The sequence below is a fragment of the Microcaecilia unicolor genome, chromosome 10, assembly GCF_901765095.1.
Source record: "Microcaecilia unicolor chromosome 10, aMicUni1.1, whole genome shotgun sequence".
NCBI lineage: Eukaryota > Metazoa > Chordata > Amphibia > Gymnophiona > Siphonopidae > Microcaecilia > Microcaecilia unicolor.
The window spans coordinates 48,903,103-48,928,722 of NC_044040.1; the positions used below are offsets into that span (position 1 = coordinate 48,903,103).

A 25,620-nucleotide genomic window follows, 5' to 3' on the forward strand; every position below is an offset into this window, starting at 1 on the left:
GTTGGAAGACAGTGGTTCTTGCTTGACAGAGCCCTACCACAATTGCCCTTAACCAGGGCTGGGCTGTATCATTTGTCAGAAACTTGGCCTTCTCCAGTGCAGGCTGACGAAAGGGCTTTCTCTTAATGCTGTAAGTAATTCCCAGATGTCTGAATCAAGGGTTTTTGGTGCTGGTCTCAGCTCTTTTGAAGTCTTTAATAAAATCTGACTACAGGCCTGTTCTCATAGTTCAGCTGTCTTGGTTACAAGCTTGGATAGGGCTGTCCAGGCACTGTGGGCCCAATCTGGGAACAATGCGGATAAGCTTGAAGGAGAAAACTTCTCTAAGACCAGTTGCATTTTCATCCAGTGTGAGTTCCGTGCAATGTCTATCTCTCATCTTTGCTCCTGGTTGTTATTGAAGGAGCAGGTGTTGTAATCAAGGATTATCTTTAGTGGACAAAGCAGGGAACTGATACTTCACGGGCATCACACTTTTCAGGAAACCAGGCAGATTCTTCTTGCTTAGGGCGCCCCAGAAAGGAGAGATGTATGAGAGACTTGGACAGCTAGTGCATCAGCCTATGTTATTAAAAGTCAGCATGCACCGAGAGACTGATGAGCTGGAGGGCTGAGGCCTCTCTAGAGGAATCCTGCCAGAAAATGTCTGCGCCTGGCATAGTGGTATAAAGGGGACTTAGGGCAGCCTCCCACCCAGCTTACAGGGAAACTCTCATTCTTCTGGATTGGTCTGGTAAGGACAAATGGGAAAGCTGGTTATATTTACCTAATAATTGTTTTTCCTAGAGTCCTGCCAGATCAGTCTAAATACCTACATTAAAAGACTACGACACCCAGGAAGTGCTGGACAGTAAGAATCTAAGGCAGATCAGCCTAGATTATTGTGGTGTATTTAAATAGTAAAGTTGAAACCATTTTACTTTTGAAGGCTCCGGAGTATTGATTTCCTGGCTGCCCCAGATGATATACAGAGGTCAAATGGTCTATCTCTATTTCCATCTGCTAGTGTGGGGGAGGGGGAAATTTAACCCATTTATCAGTAGTCTAGCAGGGTTTGAGGAAAAAGAATGATCAAGCAAGCATAACTGAACCTTTGCAGTGTCTTGGCTTTTGGGTGTGGAAAAACCAAAGCTTTTTTTCCCCCTCCATAATGGTGTATTGATGTAATTTTATAACAGTAGTATTAGGTTTGTGCTATTTCTATCTACCTTCTTTGTTGATCCATACCTTATTTCCTCTTTAGTTCCCTAATGATTTCTCTCCTTTCTCTGCTGCACAGATTAGCTGTACTGGCTGCTCCTTGTTAAAGAAAAAATACTGCCAATTTCTTACATTTGAAGGTTGCACGAAAGTCACTGCAGACAAAGGCATTTTTCTTCTCTTTTTGAATACAGATTTTTATTAAACATATAGTTGCTTTGGTGATTTGAAACCCTGTGAGTAGAGAATTGGTTAGTGGTTGATTCAGAATGTTTTATCAGGGTTTTAGTCAAAAGTACTTATATGAGTTTTAATATTCTTTGATAAAAGGGGAAGCTCCATGCTCATACTTCAGTTTTGGTATCCTGACGACAGATCCATTTTTCTTACTTATCTGAACAATCTGTTTTAGACTGACGTGGATTATGAACTAGTGTAACTAACTTAACAATAAGTCTTTTTACTGCTACTGGGAAAATCCACTTTTGTGTCCTCAACAACAGAGCAATGATGTCAGAAGATCCTCCCCATTGTGGGAGATAGTGATGTTACACAACCACCTAACTGCTCTACTGCCAGCACAAAATAAATGCTCTCAGCCAGAGTAAAGAATGCTTGTCAGGGTAAGCTAGTTTGGTCTGAAACATTTACAAATTTTGTTGTTATCTGCCTTGTTTCGGGACAGGGTTTGGAAAAAACTGCTCATCTGGAAGAAGTGGATTTTTTGGTTGGGCAACGTAGTAGAAGCTTTAACCCCAAACAGGGCTTGGGAGGAAAGAAACATGTTCGAGCGATTAGAGATGAGAGGCAGCGTCAGTTTAATGAAGTAGGTTTATTAGAAGCAAGAAGTGAAGATGGAACAATCAGCTACATCAAGAGTGCCTGTAAAGGCATTACCAGCACAGTGAACACAAGATGACTCTGCCAACAGGATCTTAAAACATCAGTGCACTGACGCATGCAGTCCTGCTCCTATCAGGACAAATTATTGGGGAGTGGGCAATACATGTTGAAGATATTTCATTCTCTTAATGTAAGTCCTGGAAGAATTTTCCAAATCATGTATCTGCAAATTGGCTTAAATGTTGAGCATGGTGCATATAATAAGCCACAAGCAAACAGGAAAAACCTCCACGTCGAAAGTCCAATCAAAGTAGGAGCAGAGAATGGATAATGGACACTCCAACACAGGGACTTGTTCTTAACAGATGCTTTATTCAGTACTAGCCGTTAAGCCCGTAAAAACGGGCGAGTATTGCAGCCCTCCTCTCTCCCCTGGCCTCACCCCGTCCACCGATCCTCCCCCCCCCCATATCCAGCAACCCTCCTCTTTCCCTTGGCCTCCCCCCTCCCCCCATGTCCAGCTACTCTCATCGCCACCACTCCCTCCCCCCTCCGTGCCGGGCCCCCTGCACTGACCTGACAGTGCCTCTCACCTCCGTGTGAAAGCGCTACAGGCAGCAGCAGATCGCTCTGCTGCTGCCTGCAGCGCTTCCACACGGAGGTGAGAGGCGCTGTCAGGTCAGTGCAGGGGGCCCGATACGGAGGGGGGCAGGAGCGGCGGGGTGGAGGTTGTTTTGTGCGATGTTCCTTTCCAGGCGGCAGCGTCGGCATCCGACAATTCGTTTCCCTCTCTGTTCCGCCCTCTGACGTCTTGACGCAAGGGCGGGACAGAGAAGGAAGTCTGTACTGCGCATTTGCAAGTGAGTACGGTCACTTGCCGTTTATATGTTTGATAATAGGACCCGACACGGTCCGTGTTTGTTTATACAGTTTGAGAATGGAGGTCTTTTTGACAGTTATACATATTGACCTTTAATGACCTTTGTTCGAAAATTTGTGTGACCCCTGATGTAGGTGTTTCATTACGCCAAAACACGGAGGTCCTGTTATACTGAATAAAGCATCTGTTAAGCACCAGTTCCTGTGCTGGAGTGTCCGTTATCCATCCTTTGCTCCTTCTTTAGCAAGCCATTTCTTCCAGCAATGAAAAGCTGTACTAAAGCTGAAAATAAGCTTTCATAGAAACCTTTCAACAGAAAGTACAGGTGAAATCAATGGAGATTACTTTACCTTTCTCCCAAGACGACTAAAGTTTGAATTGTAGGGGAGGGGGAAGTGTTTGGTTTTTGTTTTGGTTTTTTTTTCAACACCGATTTACTTGTTCAATCTTTGTTTTTGCTTCATGCTATCATGATGGCAGAGTCTGTACTTTAATTACGACTAGTCCTTCTCAAGGTTAAAATAATGTACTAGTATCTTATAGGAGGATGCTTGCCCCAGAAATAGCAGCTGATGGATCTGCACAACTCCTCTCTCTGTTAGATGAAAGTCCCAACTAAATGAACAGCTATTGATTCACATCTCCTAATAGGGTTTAAAAAATCTACTGTTGATAAAATAGCGCAGATCAAACAATAAGGGTTTATGTATAGCTTGATATAAAGCAGCTGAGCCAGAAGGGAGGGCACGGCCTCCAGCCGAAGTGCCTTATATGGTGTTGTATGGATTTGATCTAATAAAAAACAAATATCACTGGCAGAAGGATATTATCCCCAGTTGACTAAAAAGGTATGAGTATATTTTAAAGCTGAGAGGTTTTAACCTGATATAAGGAATTAGATGTTAGGGTGGGTAGATGTGTTGTTGCTATGGGCCAGGGGCGTAGCCACGGGTGGGCCTGGATGGGCACAGGCCCGCTCCGCCCGCGACAGCCCCCTGCACTGACCTGAAGCGCGTTCTCCCTCCAATCCAGCACCGGCGATGATAGCCAGCCTTCTACCACGTCCAGCAGGAAGTTGCAGAGTAGGCGGGATGCGCCTGAGAAGAAGCTCCGATGACGCGCACTGGACATGGTAGAAGGCTGGCTATGATCGCCGGTGCTGGATTGGAGGGAGAACGCGCTTCAGGTCAGTGCAGGGGGCTGTCGCGGGTGGACACAAAATGTGGCAGCGGCGGGCGGGCGGACGGTGGAGAGGAAAGAGGTCTGTGCCCACCCAAAAATTAATCGCTGGCTACGCTACTGCTATGGGCAGGGATCACCATGAAGAGAGCACATAGGTGATCCCATTTTTATTCTCATATTTGATTTTGTTGTATGTTGGGGGTGGGGAGAAAATGCTGTATAAAATGAGAAAAGGGGATGGTTTGTGTTTTGGTCTATTATGGTTGGTTCCATCTAAAAAAAAAAAAAAAATAAAAGCTGATAGGTTTCCACAGCCAGTGTAACAGTGTTAATAGTAAATGCAACGGCATATCTTCTGATTCTTGAAATGGAAAAATGTAAAAAGCATGTCTGTCCCCAGACTAAACTAAAATGCTTGAAATTCTATGACTGTTGGAAATTAGTCTGCTTCTAAAGGCCACTAGTAGAGTAAGGCAGGAGACAGATTAAAATGTCACCTTATTTCTAATTAGTAAATTAGAGAGGGAAAAGCCTACAGTTTCTCTTTCATTGTAAGTGAGGAGTGGCAGCAGTGAGAACTACAAAGGGAGCAGAGGGTGAATTCCCCCCCCCCCCCCCCAAACCATCAAGAACTCCTGAAGAATCTGAATGTTGCTGTTGCAGTGAGAATTAAGTGCTACCAATCAGATTCCCCCCCCCCCCCCCCCCCCCCCCCCAATGCTCAAAAGTAAACACAGGCCCTAGAAGCCATTAGTGTCATACTAGCACCTGCATTTACTTGCTCAGAATGTTCAGAGGCCTGAAGCGCGGGAACAAATGAGCATGTAGACAAACAACGCAAGTAGCATGCTAATATAGTCAAGCACATGTTAATAAAGGTCATTTTGTATCCCTACCCAATGCTCAGAAAAGAGCGCCCGAAACAAAACTGCCTTACTGCTGCACAAAATAATGCCAGGTCGGAGCAGGTGTTGGACTGTTGGAAGAGAGGATTTCTCATGATTCTCATGCTTCCCTTATGAATCTGCAAAATCTGCCAGTTTTGATTGTTTTTGGAAACAGAAGGAAGCCCATGCAAGCCCTTAGGCGCTGGTCATGAGAAACGGCAGACCCAAGCGAAAGCACACATTGGCATCTCTTTCCTGCATCTAAGTTATATCATCCATGCTAAAAAAAAAAATAAATAAATAAAAATGCTTATATTTAAGCAGCAGAAAACAGACGCCGATGTATGCTTCACGTTCAGGTTTTACCAGGCACATGCACACAGGAGCCAAGCTTATCACAGAACTCTTCTACTCACACGTCAACCGCAATCCTCCTGCCGAACTCCCTAATGCTCAATGCTATGAGCATGCCTATATTTGCATCTCGTTAGCATTGAGCATTAAGGCGGTGTTCTTCTGTGCAGTTCAGGCGGTATTTTTACTGCCCTGTTCAAAACAGCACCAGAGGTTTGAGCATTGGGGGCCTTAGTGTGTTAGAGTTGATTAGTTTAATCCAACTGGGTTCTTGTAAGTGCATTTGTTTCATTGGTCTGCCCAGCTGGATCTAGGGCTGGTGTTTGCAGTGGAATTGATAGCGATCAAGGAAACTAGTGAGCGGGTTGTTTTTTATGGTTTCTAGTGGCTACTTGTCTATTGCATTTATGCCACACTTATCTATTTCATTCCCCCTGCATGTCTGTGGAAATTGTACACCCCTCTTTCCTTTTTAGCTCTTCTGCATACGAGAAAAGTAAGAGGGATTACAAACAGGGAAACTTAGAGGAGTGCACTTACCCATCATTCTGTGAACTGGGTAAGTGAAGAATTGGCTGCACTCCTTAGCTGGAGGACTTCTTCAGTTAAATATGTGGGACTCCTTTCAAAGCATAAGATTCTGCAACTATAGATCTTACAAAGTAAGGACATAATGGCCCTTATTTTGGAGGTCTGAAAACTGGAATATGAACATACAAGGGGGCGTAGTCTGTGTGTGTGTTTAGGCAGGTCTAGAGAGGGACCAAAATCCAACTCCAGTTTTAGAAGGGTAAAGGACATCTATGTCCAAAAAGATAGACATTATCATATAGACTGGTACTTGGCACATCCAGGTTATAGAAAGGTGCTCTGATTGAGCAGCTGTCCACGGGAGGGATTAAGGCAAGTCACCCCCTTAATCCCCCAGTGGTTATTGTCCCCCCCTCCCCTGAATGTGAAACTAGCAAGGAATACTGGGCTGTGTGACAACATCGGGAACTATGGACATTCATGGTACTAAAATCTTTTTTTTCTTTTATTATTAACGTCTTAATAGCCCTTCATGAGGAATAGCCTAATGGTTAGTGCAGTGGGGGTGAGAATCCCACTTTAGCTCTTTGTGATGCCTACTGTATCTAAATGTTTAAGAAATCTAAAGGCTATTGAAGCAGTGTACATTCAGGTATGGTAAATGTTTCAGTGTCTCTGGAGGGCTCACACAATTAAAAAAATTAATAAAAACCGAAAACAAAACACAGACAACTGATGTGGGATTTAAAACTGGGTCTCCTAGATCTCAGCCCATTGCTCTAACAATTAGGCTACCCCTCTGCTACGCGTGGATATCTATGTGGCCATTTTATAATACGGATATTCCTATGCTGCCATAAAGATGTCCATATCCCTTGTTTTCCCATTCGTTTCAGTTTGTAAAATGGATGTTTATGCAGGATGTCCATTTCTTTTGTATTTTAGAGCAGACTCCATGTTGGCAGATCCTGTTCTAAAATACATGAGAATTGAACATTCCTTCTAAAACGCTGCTGCTTGTGTACGTTGCAGCTTAATTGGAAAGTTCTGTTGTGTAACCCTTTTGGTTTTATCTCTAGAGCCACAGCTAATTGTCAGTTCATGGTAAATGAATGGCAGGCTATAGAAATGTGGAGGCTGCACAACAGGGACTGAGGACCTTTGATACAATGGAAATGCTTGTGTTTCTTTTTTTTTTCCCCATGTAGGCTGCTGCAGACCCAATGCCTTCGTCAGATACATCAGAAGACGGGCCAAATGAAGCTTCAGATGTACAACACAATATTTGTACGCTCTTGGTTCTCTTTAAAAGTTATTATAGAAAAAATTGTTTCCATTGTAATTGCTTACATTATAAAAATGTTGTCATCTGCTTGGAAAAAAAAATACAAAGACCTGGACAGTGGGGGGGGGGGGGGCAGCAGGGTCTATAACAGAGCCACTCCACTGAGGTGCCCCAAGGCCAGGCAGTAGGAGCTTATTCTGTTACAGAATCTAGGTGCCTAGGTTCTGTTATAGAGTACAAGCCGTAAAGCCCGTTAAAACAGGCGACATATTTGTTGTGAAAAATGTAATGAAATGTGTGTGCGTCTGTCTGAAAGAGAGTGAGAGTGTGTGTGTGTGTGCTGGGCAGACTTATACGGTCTGTGCTGGGGCTGGTGGTTGGGAGGCGGGACTAATGCTGGGCAGACTTATACGGTCTGTGCCAGAGCTGGTGGTTGGGAGGCGGAGATAAGGCTGGCCAGACTTATACGGTCTGTGCACTGAAGAGGACAGTTCAAATAAAAAAGAAGCACATATGAATTTATCTTCTTGGGCAGACTGGATGGACCGTGCAGGTCTTTTTCTGCCGTCATCTACTATGTGTGTCCTAACAGCACTGCAGCCTACAGCTGGCACAAAAAACCCCAAGGAGGGCCCTTTTAAAGTTGTGCTCTATCTGTCAAACACAGGGGCTTGGAGGTCCATGGGACCACCAGGCCCTGACTACCCCTGCCCCAAGCAACCGGGGCTGGAGGTCCAGCGGACCTCCGGTCCCACCGACGATCCCCCCCAACCCCCCAGCAAATGGTCCCTGGTGGTCCAGTGGGCGCCGACCAAGCCCCCACCCCCAGCGACAGGGGGGCTGGAGGTCCGCTGAACCACAGGTCCCCCCTCCCCAACCCAGCCCCCAGCATTGGCAAGGGTCCCAGTGTGATGGTGTCACTCCATCCGCCACCCGCCCGCCTGCCCCCCTACCTTGGTTGGAGGAGGGACACAAACTGCCTCACTCCTCTTCCTTCGACGCCGCAAGTTGCGGCGCCCACCTCTGCCCAGTGCATCCTGGGATGCGCTGGGCGGGGCTGGGTTCCGCCATTTGCAACGTCGAAGGAAGAGGAGGGAGGCAGGCTGCTTCCCTCCAAGGTAGGGGAGCAGGCGGCGGATGGAGTGACCATCACACAGGGACCCTTGCCAATGCTGGGGGTTGGGTTGGGGAGGGGGGACCGGTGGTTCAGTGGACCGCCAGCCCCCCTGTCGCTGGGGGGGTGGGGGCTTGGTCGGCGCCCACTGGACCACCAGGGACCATTTGCTGGGGGGGTGGGATCGTCGGGGGGGACCGGAGGTCCACTGGACCTCCAGTCCCCTGTCGCTGGGGGGGGTGGTTTGCATAGTTTCTGTGATGGGGCAGTAGAGGACGTCCAAATTTTGGACGCTTCTGCAATGGGCAGTTAAGGACATCCAAAAGTGGATGTTTCTATGAGAAAGACGTCTTTCTCAAAGAAACATCCACTTTTGGACGTCCTTAACTGCCCATTGCAGAAGCGTCCAAAATTTGTGGAGGCAGCACCATTTTCTTCCTCTGATTCTTCCTGGCTTTCTGCAACGGGTGCTGCGGGTGGCTTCAATGCGGAGGCGGCTTTGAGTGCTGTATCTGATGTTTCTGCCAGAGTTCCTCCCTATTGGTTGAGTTCAAGTGCTCCTGCTACTGGCCTCCCTCCCTCCTGACTGCGATGCCGTTGTTCATGACAGCTGATTCCCACGCCCCGTCCTTCCCTCCACCCTCCCTCCCCTTCCGAGTTCCATGTGTGTGAGAGACAGAATGTTTGCATTACGTTCGGGCTGTTTTCTGTGCTCTCCGCTCCTCGTCCTGCCTCTGACTCCTCCTCTTTTCTGGAGCTGGTGGAGGCGGGGCTTGGACTTTTGCTCTGTCAACGTTCAGGCTCTACTGCGCATTTGCGGGTGAGTCGGTCCAGGCTCATTTATATAGATGTGTAGCATGGTATCAGTGCACCCTACCTGTAGGCACTCACACTTTTGCCAGCCTTAGAACTGCTATAAGTGTAGATGCCTAAATGAGGCAGGAACATGTTTATCTTAGTGTTTTGTAAGTTACCTGTATGAATGGGAGCCATAAAGCAAGGAATTCAAAAGATGTGATGCTGGCGCTATGTCCTATGGTGTTTCCTGCTGTTTTGTTGATGGGTTTTTACAATAAAAGAAGGGAACAAGCTGTAGTTGTCTTACATATTTTGTAATATATACTACATCATAAAGGATTAAAGTATTGAGTGAAATGGAGTTATCTGATCACATTGTAGATGACGCCTTTGAAAGTTGGGTTCTGTTGGCCCATCGTATGAATTGTGAAAAGATTAAGGCAATACATGAGCTTTTGAGACCACATACAGCCCTTTATCCACACATCTTTTTGTTGGTCCAGTATAAAAATTCATACAGCCCAGAAAGGATCCAGTTAGTGCCGTGGCTGGTGGGGTTTTTTTTTTTCCTTTTCTGGCTATATATTTCTTTGCCTTTTTGTCTTCCTTTATAGCTGATGCAGATGCATTTCAAATTCTCTGGGAGGTGAAGATGAAAAAGAGGCAGAAGCAACCCACATTGCCAGACACTGTGACAAAGCTGGTTGCTGAAGATGGAAGCAAGGTGTATGTGGTTGGCACTGCCCACTTCAGTGATAGCAGTAAAAGAGATGTGGCCACGGTAAGGGTACTCTGTAGGTTGCGTGGCCTTTTCATGTATGGCCTTCTGCAAAAATTAAAAATAAAAAGAGAAAAGGACCCAAGATAACATATGAATACACAGCTACCATAGTGGATCAGACTAAAGGTCCATCAAGCTCAATATTGTGGGACCTAGCACTATGCATGTATAGTTTGGACTGTTCTTCTGAATTTGCTTCAATTTGCCCTTGTCCACCTTAAATTTCATCTGGTTATCTGTAGTGTCTCATGTTACATTAGTTGATTCCAGTTTCACAGTCTTGTCATTCTTTTCTGCCATTATGTTCACTGCTGTCCTTCTTGTTCTGAATCTGAGTGCTAGCAGATCTGAGGTGACACTGGTAAAGGCCTACTCCTAGTAGATTCTTCCCAGTCCTCTGACTACTGAATGTTATAATTTTTATATAAAAATCAAACAGGCATATATTATTTTTAAGCAAAGTTAGCACATTACACTGCTTATATAATCACATTTTGCATTAAAAATATTGGGGTAAAAATGGCTTGTTTTAGTTGGAGTGCTAGGCTGCCCTGATGGCACACAGGGTATCTAGTTTCACTTCTTAGGTTAATAGTGTTTTGGGGGTGCCAAGAAGGCAATGTTCCCCACTCTTAAGAGGGAAGCAGGTTATCCCACTTGTTATGTGCACTGGAGTCTGGAGAAGTGTCATGACTGGATGGGAGGAAAAATAAAATACAGGTGAGGCAGAAACATTTGGGTAGTTGTGAAAGCTTATTGGCATCGAGGTCGTCAACGTCGAAGCCTGCATTGGGAGCGTTGGTCCATATTTCTGCTTCGAGACCCATAGACACTGGGCGCAGTAGGGTGCCAGGTGGGTCTCCCAACTGTCTCGACGCCAGCTGCTAGACAGGGCCCCTAGGACTGGCCAGTGTTGGATTTGATGATGTTCTCGTCAGCACCAAGGAGTTTCAACAGCAAGCTTGAGGTGAAGGCCAAGAAGCATTGGCATCAGTCGTCCTCAATGCATGGTGCCGGGATCTCCAGGGTGTCAAAGGATTTGGCACCCAAGAAGCGTTGGCGCTGGGAGGATCACTCCTCTTGTATTCAGAAGGTACTAATGTGTCTGTCTCCAAGCAGCCACGACCCAGCTCCCATCTTGGCCCAGTCAGTTCTGCAGGCTTTCCCGGCATCGGCCTTGAATGAGCATCTCCGGGCCTTGCTCCCAGAGTTGTTGGATAGCCTTTTGCAACAGTGTGCTTCTGTATCGGGGTGCTTGTGCCTGCCCTACTGCCTGTTGTGGCCCTGCGTGGTTCTCCACCTGTGGTGCAGCCCCATTATCGACTGCCACCCATGCTGGTACCCTGTCAACGTCGGTGGAGGAAGCATTGCCGGAGTCGAGGAGGAAGCCAGTTTCTCAGCGCCCCTCTTGGGGACATGGTTCCACAAAGTTGAGGCAGGCTCGGTCTCTGCCCTCCCATGAAGAGTTTCTATCTGAACGCTCATGGGAGTCAGAGGAGGATCCAAGGTACTTTTCCTTAGATGAGTCCTATGGAATTTCCTCTGAGCCCTTCCCTCCACTTGAAAGGAGAAAGTCGCCTCCAGAGATCCTTTTGTTCCTCTCGTCTGTAAAGGAAATGACTGAGGCTATTCCATTTCATTGGAAATGGAGGATGAGCCCAAGGCTAAAATGCTTGAGGTCCTGGACTATGAGTCGGGAGGCTGTGACTGTCCCTCTCCGCAAGGTGTTCAAGGAGGCTCTTGATTAGGAACTGGGAGTCCCCTCTGTTGGTCCCTGTCCTGCCCAAGAAGATTCTAGAAAACAGCAAGGCAAACGATCTGCAAAATCCAACGTGGAGAATAAGCGAGCAGATCAATATAACATCAAAAAGAATTTTATTGAGGATACCGTATATAAGACAATTGCCCAACACAGGCCGTGTTTTGCCCAACAAAGGGCTGTGTCAGGGGCTATAATAAACATATCAAGTTATAAAATATTAACAAATATATATTAAAAATTAAACTAAAACATAAACTATAAAATGTACATATAAAGCATGGACATGAATCATCAACAATGAGTCACTTTTAAAATGTAATTTCATAAAAATTTATTTTATTCACTTTATTTATAAATATATAGATATAATAGTCAAATCATCACACTTCTTAACGTTAAAAAATGTATATATTAACAGCAAAGAAAGGGCACTGATGCAAACATATATATATATATATATATATATATATAAATAGAGAGAGAGAGAGACAGAGATTGCATGCCATTCTTAAAATGTTAAATAATAAAATCATAAAATAACATGAAATTATGAGAGGATACGTACCTAGTCTTTATCTTTCTGAAAAAGAACAACTAAAAAAAGCAGAAAAAATGTAACAATATAAATATATGTTATGTCACATAAAAAAATAATAATATTTAAAATAAAAAATAAGTCTGCTCTCAAGAAACTGAGGAGTTCTAGAGACTATGCCTCAACGTTCCCTAAGCACAGAAGCTAGGACCTTGGACTCTTTTGGGTATACAATCTTATCAGCTCTTTACAGGTATGTACTTGGCGGGACCTGGTACGCAGTTGTTGGACTTGGGACTCTCTCCCACTGGAGTAGGCAGAGTTGGTACACCAGTTGGCATGTCATAAGTTCTTGGCCAAGGGCGCCTATGATACTTTTGACGTAGCATCCAGGATCTCTGCTCAAAATATAGCAATGCGCAGACCCTCATGGCTGCGTGTTTCTGACTTGGAACAGTCAGTTCAGCAGAGGTTGGTGGATGCCCCATGCCAGGGGGATAACGTTTTTGGAAAGAAGATTGAGAAGGTCGCTGACCAAATGAAAAAAACACACTGTTACCATCTCTTCTGTCCAGGGGCGTAGCCAGACCTCGGCAAGAGGGGGTCCAGAGCCCAAATTGGGGGGGGGGGGGGTGGGGGGGGTGGGGGGGGGGTGGGGGAGGTGGCAAAATTTAGGTCGCTGCTGTCGCAAGGTACTTTTGCTGGTGGGGGTCCTCAACCCCCACTAGCTAAAGCATTTATCTGTCCCGCACTGGTCTCGCACTTGCTTCCTCTCCTGTTTGCAGCACACTGTGCACTGCACACTTGTTTTAATGAAACTGAGCATGCACAAGCAAGCTCAGTTTCATTAAAATGAGAGCATGCACGGCGCAACTTTCACTTATGCCCAGGCTGGGCTGACCCTGGAGGGTCATGTCAAAGCCATGGCTGCATCGGTACCCACTTGCGGTCAGCATCCATTGAAGAAATTTGCAAGGCTGCAACGTGGTTTTCATTCATATCTCATTACTCTCTTGAGCAGGATACCCAACGCGAGTTGGTTCGGGCAGAGAGTGTTGCAGAATCTGTTTGGGGTCTAGAATCCAACTCCACCCCAATAGGCCTGTTTTATTTTGTTCCAGGCTGTGCACTTACTTAGTTTATATTTAGTTTCAGGTTGATCTGAGTTATGTCCTCACTGTTGCAAGGCCCAGTTGACCAATGTTTTTTGTTTTCAGTGGGCCTGGATGCTAAGGATACTCCACTTGTGAGAATTTAATGGCCTGCTTGTCCTCGGAGAAAGCAAAGATACTTACCTGTAGCAGGTATTCTCTGAGGATAGCAGGCCTTATATTCTCACAAACCCTCCTACCTCCCCTAGGAGTTGTCGCCTATTTTTTTTTTTTTAATTTTTTTTACGCTGTAACATTTAACTGCAGTAACCACACCCTCATGATGGCTGGGAAGGCACTCACACATGCACGGTGGAGCGTGTCTCGCACTCCACAAAGCTCTAAAGCTTGTTATAAGCTCTGGACTGGGCAATGTGGTGCCGTATAAGGCCTGCTGTCCTTGGAGAATACCTGCTACAGGTAAGTATCTTTGCTTTTTTGGCGATCTGCTGCTGCTTTTTTAACCCTAGCTACATCTGGGAAAATCCACAGCTTAGTATTATAGAAGAGACCTTGTCTGTACTTTAAAAATCTTCTCAAAACCAAATCTCTAGCTGCCTTTTCCATAAATGTAGCCACCATCGTAGCATAACAGATAAAGTCTAAATCCTGAATCTTTATCTTTTGAGATCTCTTACATTTGTAAGCTCCTTTGAGCAGGGACTGTCCTTCTATGTTAAATTGTACAGCGCTGCGTAACCCTAGTAGCGCTTTAGAAATGTCAAGTAGTAGTAGTAGTAGTAGTAGTTATTCAGATTGTCCTAAAATTTCATCTTGTTGATTTTAAGTTGTAGCCACAGTGTGAGTAGATGGAATATAATACACATTCAGTACTTTAGATAGATTTTGGTAATGTTTAATAAGATATCTTTAGGTGTAGTATTCCTTATTTTAATTTTATGTTCTCTTTCCAACTTGGCCAATCCTTCTTAGTTACATTCTCTGCCCAGGACTATAAACCAGGGCTCTTTTCAGCATTCAGCTAACATAGACTCCGGAATCAAACCCAGGCACCCTGCATGGCAGTGCACAATGCTTGCCCATTTCACTTGTGCTTTTAAGAAGAAATTCTTTGATATCACAGAACTAACATTTGGAATATTTTTATTTTGCATATGCTAAATACGATGTTATCGGGATTGAAAAAGTATCCAGGAAATGTAGAGTGGCAGAGTGATGCTGGCAGACACGTCATGATTTTTGTGTTATTGGGTGCCATTGTGTGGCTGGAGGCATGATAGTAGATATTTGTGGTTTTTCATCAAATATAGGGCACTCTTCTTCAACAACTTCTCAGAAGCATTGAGAAAAGTCATTGGAGCCCATTGGTAAAACAGTCGTGCATTATTAAAAACCATAATTTATCATCCTTGTTTATTTATATCATACTTTGTAAACTAGAGAGCACGAAGTGTGTGTTATTGCATGATCAAGATAATGAAGAATTATGACTACAGAATTCTTCTAGAAGATAAGATAAACTAGGCTGAATCATCAAGTCCAGCTCGTCCCATTTCTGACAATGGTCAATCCAAGTCACAAGTGTTCTGCAGATTCTAAATGTGTCAGTTTCACCACTTTCCAAATGTCATGGCTGCTTCTCCATACATGTTTGGCCTTTTTATTTATTTCAGACAATCCAGGAGGTACAGCCAGATGTAGTTGTAGTTGAGCTCTGCCAGTACAGAGTTTCCATGTTAAAGATGGATGAAACAACATTGTTAAAAGAAGCCAAAGAAATCAACCTGGAGAAGCTCCAACAAGCTGTCAAGCAGGTATGATTTCTCTCTATGGAAGTTAAAGGTCAACCAGTTCAGGTCTAAACTATTTAGCTCAGAATAAATGAGGTAACATTTGGCCTGATACGGTGCTGTATTATAATTGCACAGCAGTGAGTTAGATGTACATAGCTAATGTGTTCTGGTTGTAGCCAGTTCCAAGCTGTGGTCATGTGTGTTGTACCACTGAGGATCCTTGGTTCTGATGCTGCAAGAGCTGTAAAGTATTGTAATAAATTCAGGTTTCTGTTTATGGAGGCCTCGGCAGTGGCTTTCTGCTTACTATTACCTGTTGACCATCACAGGCTAAAACAGAAGGTGATACATAAATTATGACACCTGCATGTGACATTTATTGTAATAGCTGCTGTACGCTTCAGCAAGTTGGCAGGCACTTAGGGGTCCTTTTTACTAAGCTGACGTAAGGGCAAGCACACGATTACTGCAGATTAAAATGGTGTATCACAGGACGCTCGGGCATCCTGCGGTAAATCAAAATCGACGCATGCTAACCAAGCACTAAATATTTTTGTATAGAGGAGGTGTATTTGGAAGCAGAGTGTGAGTGTTTCTGTGCTAATCAGTTAGTGCAGGATTACTGTGTGAGCCCCTACTGTCTACAAAATAGGTGTTCATAAGTGCTAATATAGTAATTTATTTTTTTAATGGCCATTAATGATTAAAAAAAAAAAAAGCAAATCTGCCATTTTAATTGGCCTTATTCCCGAGAAAAGCTGCATAAGGGCATGCTAAGGCCACTTTAAACTGCAGTTTATTTAAAGGACCCCTTAATACATTGGTATATCTCTCATGGTGAAATTATTTTTGAAATATTGTATTTTAGTGATTTTTAATCATGCTAAAGACACAAGGGCTAACTGAATTTGATTGTATAAATTGTTTGCTTTTAATATTATTTTTAGTCATTTTTTAAAAATCCTGTTTATTCACACTGCAGAAATTCTTCCCTTACCTCTTCTTGTCAGCAATACTTAAATGGTAGGAATGGGCACAGGAAAATTTTCATTTGGCTTCCGCCCCCCCCCCCCCCCCCAAAAAAAAAAAAAAAAAATTGAATGTTTGTAAACTCGTTCATTTCACACAGTTATATTAACACACACACATGGAAGCCCAGGCCAAATATATTCCGTGTATTAAAATAAAAAAAGAAGGAAGGAAGAACAAAACGACAGCTGGCAAGGTTAAAAAGTGAGGTGAAAGAAGCTATTAGAACTAAAAGAAAATCCTTCAGAGAATGGAAGAAGGATCTGACTGAAAATAATAAGAAGCAGCATAAGGAGTGGCAAATCAAACGCAAAGCGCTGATAAGGAAGGCAAAGGGGGACTTTGGAAAAAAAAAGATTGCGTTGGAGGCAAAAACACATAGTTAAAGTTTTTTTAGGTATATTAAAATCAAGAAGTTGACAAAAGAATCAAGTTGGACCAGTAGTTGACCGAGGGGTAAAAGGGGCACTCAGGAAAGACAAAACCATAGCGGAGAATTTAAATGAATTCTTTGCTTTGGTCTTCACCAAGGAAGATTCGGGAGAGATACTGGTGCCAGAAATGGAATTCAAAGCTGACGAGTCAGAGAAACGGAATGAAATCTCTATAAACCTGGAGGATGTAATGGCGCAAATTGAAGAGTAGCAAATTGTCTGGACCAGATGGTATTCATCCAAGAGTACTGATAGAATTGAAAAATTAACTTGCAGACTGTTATTACCGTGTTTCCCCGAAAATAAGACATCCCCTGAAAATAAGACCTCGTAGAGGTTTTGCTGAATTGCTAAATATAAGGCCTCCCCCGAAAGTAAGACCTAGCCCAGCCACTTTGCCTCCAGGCCTGCCCAGCCAACGTCCGCCCCGGTTGTCAGCGCCTGCCTTCAAGGGCGCCTCCCTCCCAGCGGCCTGCCCAGCTGTTCGACGACGGGTCGGGACGGGTTCAAACCAATGGAAGGGGGGGGGTCCGACCGGTGGTGTCCTCTCTGCTCTGCCTGCCCATGTGCCTTCCTGGTTCCCGGCTTCCCCCCATGGCGGCGCTGCTCTTGCCTTGTCTCCTTCCGGCCTTCCACTCATCACGATGACGTCACGACGCCGCCTCCTCCCCCTGCGGCACCTTCGTGCGCGCCTTCCGGTTGCAGCCCTCCCCTGCTTGAAGCTGAAGCCAGCGTGAGCGTCTCTCGCGTCTCAGACATAACAAAGTAAGTTGTTTAAGCCTGCACAAAAGCTGACTTTTAGAAGTTGGTCTCCCGTTGGCCCCTTTGTCTCTCCCTTTCCTCAGCCTCCTGTCCCCCCACTATCATTTACCCAGTCCTAGTCCCCTATAACTTCATGTGCTCCCATGAGGGGTGATCTGGAAAATAATTGAAAAACCCTTATGAGGTTCTGATCTGTAAAGAAAATAAGGACCTGCAGCAACAAAAGGGACAAAGAGAGAGATACTGGTACAACTAAAGCCTTTAGTTGTACCAGTATCTCTCTCTTTGTCCCTTTTGTTGCTGCAGGTCCTTATTTTTTTCAGAGTTTAGCAGGTAATTTTTTATAATTGTATGCTCTCATGAAAGCTGTGCACATTATTTCTCCCTCTGTGGGCTTCAGTGAATTGTAAAAATGAAAGTATGCTTGTATTCTCTAAAAACTTTACTGCAGGGAATTCGTGCTTACATTGACATGCACAATTTCTGAATTAATATGCATGTTTGAAAATGCAATGTGACCTACAGCCAGTGGTACGTATTTAAGAATGCCCAGTTGAAACAATTTATTATTGAAATGCTACCGGCTCATTCTCTCTTGGCATCCAACCCCCTGGGCTGAAAAAGAGGATTGGGTGGGAGAAGAGAGAATGAAGATGCTAGATTGGGGGGGGGGGGGGGGGGGGGGGAATAAGACATCCCCTGAAAATATGACCTAGCGCATCTTTGGGAGCAAAAATTAATATAAGACACTGTCTTATTTTCGGGGAGACAGGGTAGTACTATGTAATTTATCTTTAAAATCAAGCATGGTACTGGAAGATTGGAGGATGGCCAATGTAACACCGATCAATTTTTTTTTTTTTTAAAGGTCCCAGACGTGATCTGGGAAATTTATAGACCAATGAGCCTGAGGTTAGTGCTGGGCAAAATGGTAGAGACTATTATAAAGAACAAAATTACAGAGCGTATTCAAAAGCATGGATCAATGAGACAAAGCCAACATGGATTAAGTGAAGGGAAATCTTGTCTCACCAATCTATTACATTTCTTTGAAGGGGTGAACAAATGTGGATAAAGGTACATGAGTATTGCCACACTGGGACAGACCACAGGCATTTGACAATGTACCTCATGAAAAACTGCAGAGGAAACTGGAGAGTCATTGACTAGGAGGTAGCGTTCTGTTGTGGATTGTAAACTGGTTAAAAGATAGAAAACAGAGAGTAGGGTTAAACGTTCAGTATTCTCAATGGAGATGGGTAGATAGTGTGGTTTCCCAATGGGTCTGTGCTGGGACTTCTGCTTTTTAACATATTTATAAATGATCTAGAGGTGGAAGTAACTAGTGAGGTAATTAAAATTGCTGATGACAAAGTTATTCAAAGTTGTTAAATAGCAGGAGGATTGTGAAAACTTATAAGAGGACCTCATGAGACTGGGCATCCAGATAGCAGATGATGTTTAATGTGAGCAAGTGCAAAGTGATGCATGTGGGAAAGAGGAACCTGAAGTTGGATTGAACCAGGGATCTTTCACATGGCTATCTGAGCCACTGGACTGGACATCGCTGCTCTTTTCTCACGGTATCAGATGGACACGTGTTCATTACTTCTTTTTAGCTCCAGTAACTAGAGAGAACCCATACTTCAAAAGAGTACTAGATATACAATTCCTTCTTGACAGCAGGTTTGTTGATTCCTAGAATATTTTAAGGGAATCCAATTTAACAGCAGTGAAGGAGGGTGAGTTCCCTTCTTTCAAATTTGGGAGAAATCTTTTCTTCCACAAAAAAAAAAAAACCCAAAACACTACATAAGTACATAAGTACATAAGTAGTGCCATACTGGGAAAGACCAAAGGTCCATCTAGCCCAGCATCCTGTCACCGACAGTGGCCAATCCAGGTCAAGGGCACCTGGCACGCTCCCCAAACGTAAAAACATTCCAGACAAGTTATACCTAAAAATGAGGAATTTTTCCAGTCCATTTAATAGCGGTCTATGGACTTGTCCTTTAGGAATCTATCTAACCCCTTTTTAAACTCCGTCAAGCTAACCGCCCGTACCACGTTCTCCGGCAATGAATTCCAGAGTCTAATTACACGTTGGGTGAAGAAAATTTTCTCCGATTCGTTTTAAATTTACCACACTGTAGCTTCAACTCATGCCCTCTAGTCCTAGTATTTTTGGATAGCGTGAACAGTCGCTTCACATCCACCCGATCCATTCCACTCATTATTTTATACACTTCTATCATATCTCCCCTCAGCCGTCTCTTCTCCAAGCTGAAAAGCCCTAGCCTTCTCAGCCTCTCTTCATAGGAAAGTCGTCCCATCCCCACTATCATTTTCGTCGCCCTTCGCTGTACCTTTTCCAATTCTACTATATCTTTTTTGAGATACGGAGACCAGTACTGAACACAATACTCCAGGTGCGGTCGCACCATGGAGCGATACAACGGCATTATAACATCCGCACACCTGGACTCCATACCCTTCTTAATAACACCCAACATTCTATTCGCTTTCCTAGCCGCAGCAGCACACTGAGCAGAAGGTTTCAGCGTATCATCGACGACGACACCCAGATCCCTTTCTTGATCCGTAACTCCTAACGCGGAACCTTGCAAGACGTAGCTATAATTCGGGTTCCTCTTACCCACATGCATCACTTTGCACTTGTCAACATTGAACTTCATCTGCCACTTGCACGCCCATTCTCCCAGTCTCGCAAGGTCCTCCTGTAATCGTTCACATTCCTCCTGCGACTTGACGACCCTGAATAATTTTGTGTCATCGGCGAATTTAATTACCTCACTAGTTATTCCCATCTCTAGGTCATTTATAAATACATTAAAAAGCAACGGACCCAGCACAGACCCCTGCGGGACCCCACTAACTACCCTCCTCCACTGAGAATACTGGCCACGCAATCCTACTCTCTGCTTCCTATCTTTCAACCAGTTCTTAATCCATAATAATACCCTACCTCCGATTCCATGACTCTGCAATTTCTTCAGGAGTCTTTCGTGCGGCACTTTGTCAAACGCCTTCTGAAAATCCAGATATACAATATCAACCGGCTCCCCATTGTCCACATGTTTGCTTACCCCCTCAAAAAAATGCATTAGATTGGTGAGGCAAGACTTCCCTTCACTAAATCCGTGCTGACTTTGTCTCATCAGTCCATGTTTTTGTATATGCTCTGCAATTTTATTCTTAATAATAGCCTCCACCAAGTCACCCAAGGCAACGCACTGGTACCATTCCTGTAACCACTGTAAGAAGAGAGACGAGAGCATGACTTTTTTTTTTTTCTTTCTTTCTGAGCTCCAATTCCTATCTCTTCTGGTCTGCCTTGAGAAATTTTAAGCATAAAACACTGTGGTACTTCCTATGGGAGTTGGTTCAGTATATGTTCCCCTAGTCTTGCCAACCACAGCATGTCCTCTCTTTCTACAAGAGGCACATTTTTCTGGTAAGGATCCCATGAGCCTTTATATCTGGAAGTTTAGACTTTGATCTTTTCTGAAACTTGTTACTTCCCCCAATGCTGCTCTAGGAGTACCCTAATGGTTAGTGTAGCGGCCTTAGAACCTGGGGCACCGGCTTCATTTCCCACTGTAGCTCCATGTGACTCTGGGCAAGTCACTTAACCCTCCACTGCCCCAGGTACAAAATAAATACCTGTATGTAATATGTAAAGCGCTTTGAATGTAATCACAGAAAGGCGGTATATCAAATCCCACCCCCTTTCCCTTTCTCTTGTATTGTGATAACAAAACAGTGTAACATAAAAAAATCCCTGTACTTGGTGAATCATGAGACTTTTTAGTTCTATATCCTATGTCCTACAAAATTATGGAGAGTTGAAAACAATTTCCTGCTATGAGAGACTCAGTCTGGGTTATTAAGTGAAATGAGCTAGTTATTTTGAAATGGGGCCCCCTGGCTGTAAAGGCAAATTACTTGAAATAACAGTTTTGGCTTTCCTTTCTGCATCTGATTTCTGGTTATTGGTTACAATGAATCCTAAACAAGGTTCATCTATGTGGAAATGGGAAGAAGTGCATCTGAAACATTGTACTGGTCTGTTCTTTCCTAGGAGTAACTGACTCTGACTGCCTCCCTCTCCCTTGCTGTCTGAAGTCCTTACATACTTTTTTTTCCCCTGTTGTCTCTCTTTTGATTGTCTGTGGCCTCCTAACTTAATCCATGCCAATGGGCATTAGTGTATGTCTCGGTTCCTGAGTTTCCTTTCACTACAGTACTGTTCCCTTCTGCTTTAGAGTAATGTCATGAAATAAGAATTTTATTTATTTTAGTTACATTTGTACCCCGCGCTTTCCCACTCATGGCAGGCTCAATGCGGCTTACATATACAGGTACTTATTTGTATCTGGGGCAATTGAGGGTTAGGTGACTTGCCCAGAGTCACAAGGAGCTGTGCCTGAAGTGGGAATTGAACTCAGTTCCTCAGGACCAGAGTCCACCACCCTAACCACTAGGCCACTCCTCCACTCCAAAACATTAGATACTCCAAAACTGGAAGGAGTGTTCAATAAATTATTGTAAGCTGCATATAAATTAGTCTAACCCCATAATTCAATTTGATATTTGGATGCTGATCCCAGACTCTTCCAAAAATAGCACCAACTATTATTGCTCTTCACAAATCAGCTCACTGTAAAACATCAGGAAGGCGTGATCTTCTATGTCCCAGTCTGACTTGGCTCCTTGGTGTGGCAACAATGTCTGTCGTAGCCAGAACTCGGAGCATTGTCTGCCCTTCAAATGCCTTCAAGAATGATCCTGTGATATGTTACCTTAACTGTTAATCTTGTATCACGATAAATTGTATTTATTTTTGCTCTGTTTATTTTGAATACCAGGAGGTTTTGCTTTTGTTATATGCAATGGTGATGTTGATTTGTTGAGCAGGGATTCCATGTTGGTCCAGCATACAGTTTATTTTTGTAACGCTGAAGACGAGTCTGTGATTGCAAGAAAAATGGAAGTTTCAATTTAGTTGAGTACACTTTCCAGATCGGAATGCCTGGCTGATTCTTATCTGATGGTTTGTATAGGTGGAGTTCAACTCGCTGTTTCCACAGAGAGCATTCCCTCCTCAGTTAGTGTAGTTTATTCTGCACTAAATTGTATTTTTTTTTCTCCCCTTGGACTGTAGTACCATCGACTATTAAACGAATAGAGTAGAAAATTGAAGAAATTTCTTTGAAAGACTTATTCTGAAGTGTGTATTTTATTGGAAAATATGAAGCTTGCAGCACTGGAGAGGTGTTGATTTATGGCTTAAGATACTGCACCTCATACTGCCCCCCTAGCTGCAGTGTCTTCCTACCTGCAGTCCTAGATGTACAATAATTGTCCTTGGAGTGAAGGATAGAGGTTATATCCTGGAAAGCAAGCGCTGGGTTGGGAAATTCTCTGCTCCTGTTTGAATAACCTCATATTTGATTGGGGTAATAGCTTTTCTCGGAGAACCTTCCTTTGACTGGATGGTGAGCAAAGATGCAAGCCGCCTTGCTCCCCACAAAAATTTATTGAGGAGAGAGCAAGTAGAGTCACATGTAAGTACCTTGGCTATAATCAGAAATTAGAGTGTTGCCCTTCCAACCACAGTTCTGTTCTAAAGGATTTAATAAGAAGGCTCAGGAAGCACTATCTCTCTCTATATACTATATATACCGCTGCAATTGCTATTAAACTCATCTGGATTAATTCCAGTCCAGCACTGAACATTGAGAAATAGAATCTTATGTAATTTTTTGTTTGTGGTCCTCAAATATGAGTCCTTTAATCTGATAAATACTTGCTGCGAGGGGTTAATGACAAGGAACATGAGGCAACTACAGATTGTAGAGAATCCTGACATGCAATGACCTTTAAAATCTCATTTGAGAACCCTGTAAGTGCAAAAATGCACTTTGCAGAAGAAAAACAAATGCAGAAAACACCTAGAAATGCACAAAAAAGCCAAAGTTGAGGCATTTTGTGTAGTTTCTTTTGCACGGTGTACATTTTTGTGAAGTCACTTCACAATACTGAACAATAATGCAAAGGCCATGTCACATAAAGTTTATGTAAACTTGGCATGAACAAGCTGCTGTGATGCAAAATATGAAAACATGCATGTGAAACTGTTTTGAAGGCCTGGTTTTGCTGAAAAAATAACTACATCTCAAGAAGAAGAGTAATTTTTTTCCAAGCTGGAAAGCAGAAAAAGTGCCCTTCTACAGCAGAGTGATTTAAATTTAAAGGGCCCACTGGCCTGAATTGAAGCACTCTTGGAGGACCTCAACTCCTTGGTGGCCCAGTGGATTTGACAACCCCCCTTACCCTCTTCAGCCCCAACTGGGGATAAAGTTTATAGTCCCTCCCACCTCCCTGAAGCCATGTTCCTTAGCCATACAACACTTGAGAGCTAGCTTGGCCCATGTGTTCTCCCTGATACCCGTATTCACCCAAAGAGGCCTGGGAGGGGACAATGGGGTCAGGCATGATTTCAACTCACCCCTGTTCAATAGCTTGCCGGTGCACCACCAGGGAGTTTAACTACCCTGGGGGGGGGGGGGGAGTCAGGGTACAGGGGAAGTTTCAATTTGGGCCATTAGGCGATTTAATTTTATTGTGCCATTCATTGTACAAAACAAATACACTTTTTAAAATTTCTTGTGTGTTGCTACAACCAGGAATGCATGAAATTTCTGGCTGTGGTAACATATGAAGCTTTGCTAAGGATGTACATGAGCCAAGAGCTAAATTTCATGGAAACAGGTTCTAACCCACAAACATTTTCTTAAGTAACTTTATAGGGTCCTTAATGTTGCTAGCAGATAGGCTTCTAATGTGCACTTTTTTGCATGAGATATATAGAAAAGATCTGTGGAGAAGCAATTTAATGAAATCCAGGGCAAACTTGTGTGAAAAGATGCATTAGGAAATTTTTGTATAGTGAAATTGAATAATGTACAACTTTTCTGTAACCTAGCATTAATTCAGACAGAGTTCACTGGTTTATATTCCACTCGGGTTCAGTGACCAAAGGTAAAATGAGTTGATGGTTTCAAGCCAGTTCCCACGTCAGTAAATCCACCACCACAGATTAGTCCAAGACTGAATTCTCTGTTCTTGTCTACATTGCAGGATTTGAAGCACAATGACAGGGAGCATGGGCTAAATTTCTTAATTCCCCTTATAGGAAACATACAAGAACAACATTAAGACAAAAAAAAATCACACCTGTGACTGCAACAAGCAGCATTTACAATAGATATTGGTCACACAAAATACTAGGAAAGCAATCTGATCCAACAGAGTATACACGTATTTAGAATAATATAAACAGAATTCTGATAAAATCAACATAATCGTGCTAAGCACTAAATTCACTAGAAAAAGCTATTTTAAAAATGTCTGCCAGAATTTAGTGCTGTACTAATGAATGAATGAATGATTCTTTAAATGTAAAGTGCATGTATTAAACTGGGGGCCAGAATGGACTTTCTTGTAACATTATATGATACAGAGGTGTATTTTCAGAGCACTTAGATTTACAAAGTTGCATAGTAAGCTATGGAACTTTGTAAGTCTAAGGGCCCAGTTTACTAAGGCGCACTAAATGCTAGAGATACCCATAGGAATATATGGGTGACTTTAGCGTTTAGCATGCGCTCATTTTAGTATTCATGTACGTCTGCTTTCATATTTGGAAATCAATTTTTTTCTAAAGGCTTTTGTTAATTTAATACTTCTCTCTCTCTGCATGTGAAACCAGAGAAACAAAAATCAGATTACTCTTTTCTGAATCTATACATGGTGTTGTAGTGACGATATTTTGAGAGGGATCCAGATATATCTTGAACTTTTCCTTTCACACACGCATATGCGGTTCCTGAACATTCTAAACCAGAACTTTAATTTTAAAAAATAATAAACTTTTCTCAAGAGAATGTTTCAAGTGCTAGTCAGAATGCTTTCTTGCTGGTATGCAATTTAGAGCTACAGAAAACTGATTGAGGGATGCTACTGCATGGATGTCTTGCGTACACGATTAATTTCCACTTCTCAGTCACTAGGTAATGATCATTTGTGTTCCAGTGCTCCTTCATGTACTTCTTCGGGTTATGTTTTTCTTTCCAATGGCCATTTGTCTTTCTTCCTAGAATGGTATCATGTCTGGACTGATGCAGATCCTCCTGCTGAAGGTTTCAGCTCATATCACAGAGCAGCTGGGAATGGCCCCAGGAGGGGAATTCAGGGAGGCGTTCAAAGAGGTAGGAGTTGAAAGAAGGTGAAGAGGTTTGCATCTTCTGTTCCC

The 25,620-nt window shown here is 43.5% G+C and overlaps 1 protein-coding gene across 3 annotated transcripts in view; it reads left to right on the forward strand.

The window, feature by feature from the left end:
• TRABD (TraB domain containing) overlaps window positions 1–25,620 on the forward strand; it is a 70,752-nt gene that overhangs the window by 15,481 nt on the left and 29,651 nt on the right. For 2 of the 3 annotated variants that reach the window (XM_030216072.1, XM_030216071.1), the window contains 4 exons: window positions 7,086–7,164; window positions 9,689–9,855; window positions 14,938–15,078; window positions 25,466–25,576. In XM_030216072.1, the coding sequence (XP_030071932.1) occupies window positions 7,086–7,164; window positions 9,689–9,855; window positions 14,938–15,078; window positions 25,466–25,576 (498 nt within the window). Of the gene's footprint in view, window positions 1–5,822; window positions 5,906–7,085; window positions 7,165–9,688; window positions 9,856–14,937; window positions 15,079–25,465; window positions 25,577–25,620 lie in introns of all 3 variants that reach the window. The other variant, XM_030216073.1, reaches the window with a different exon arrangement.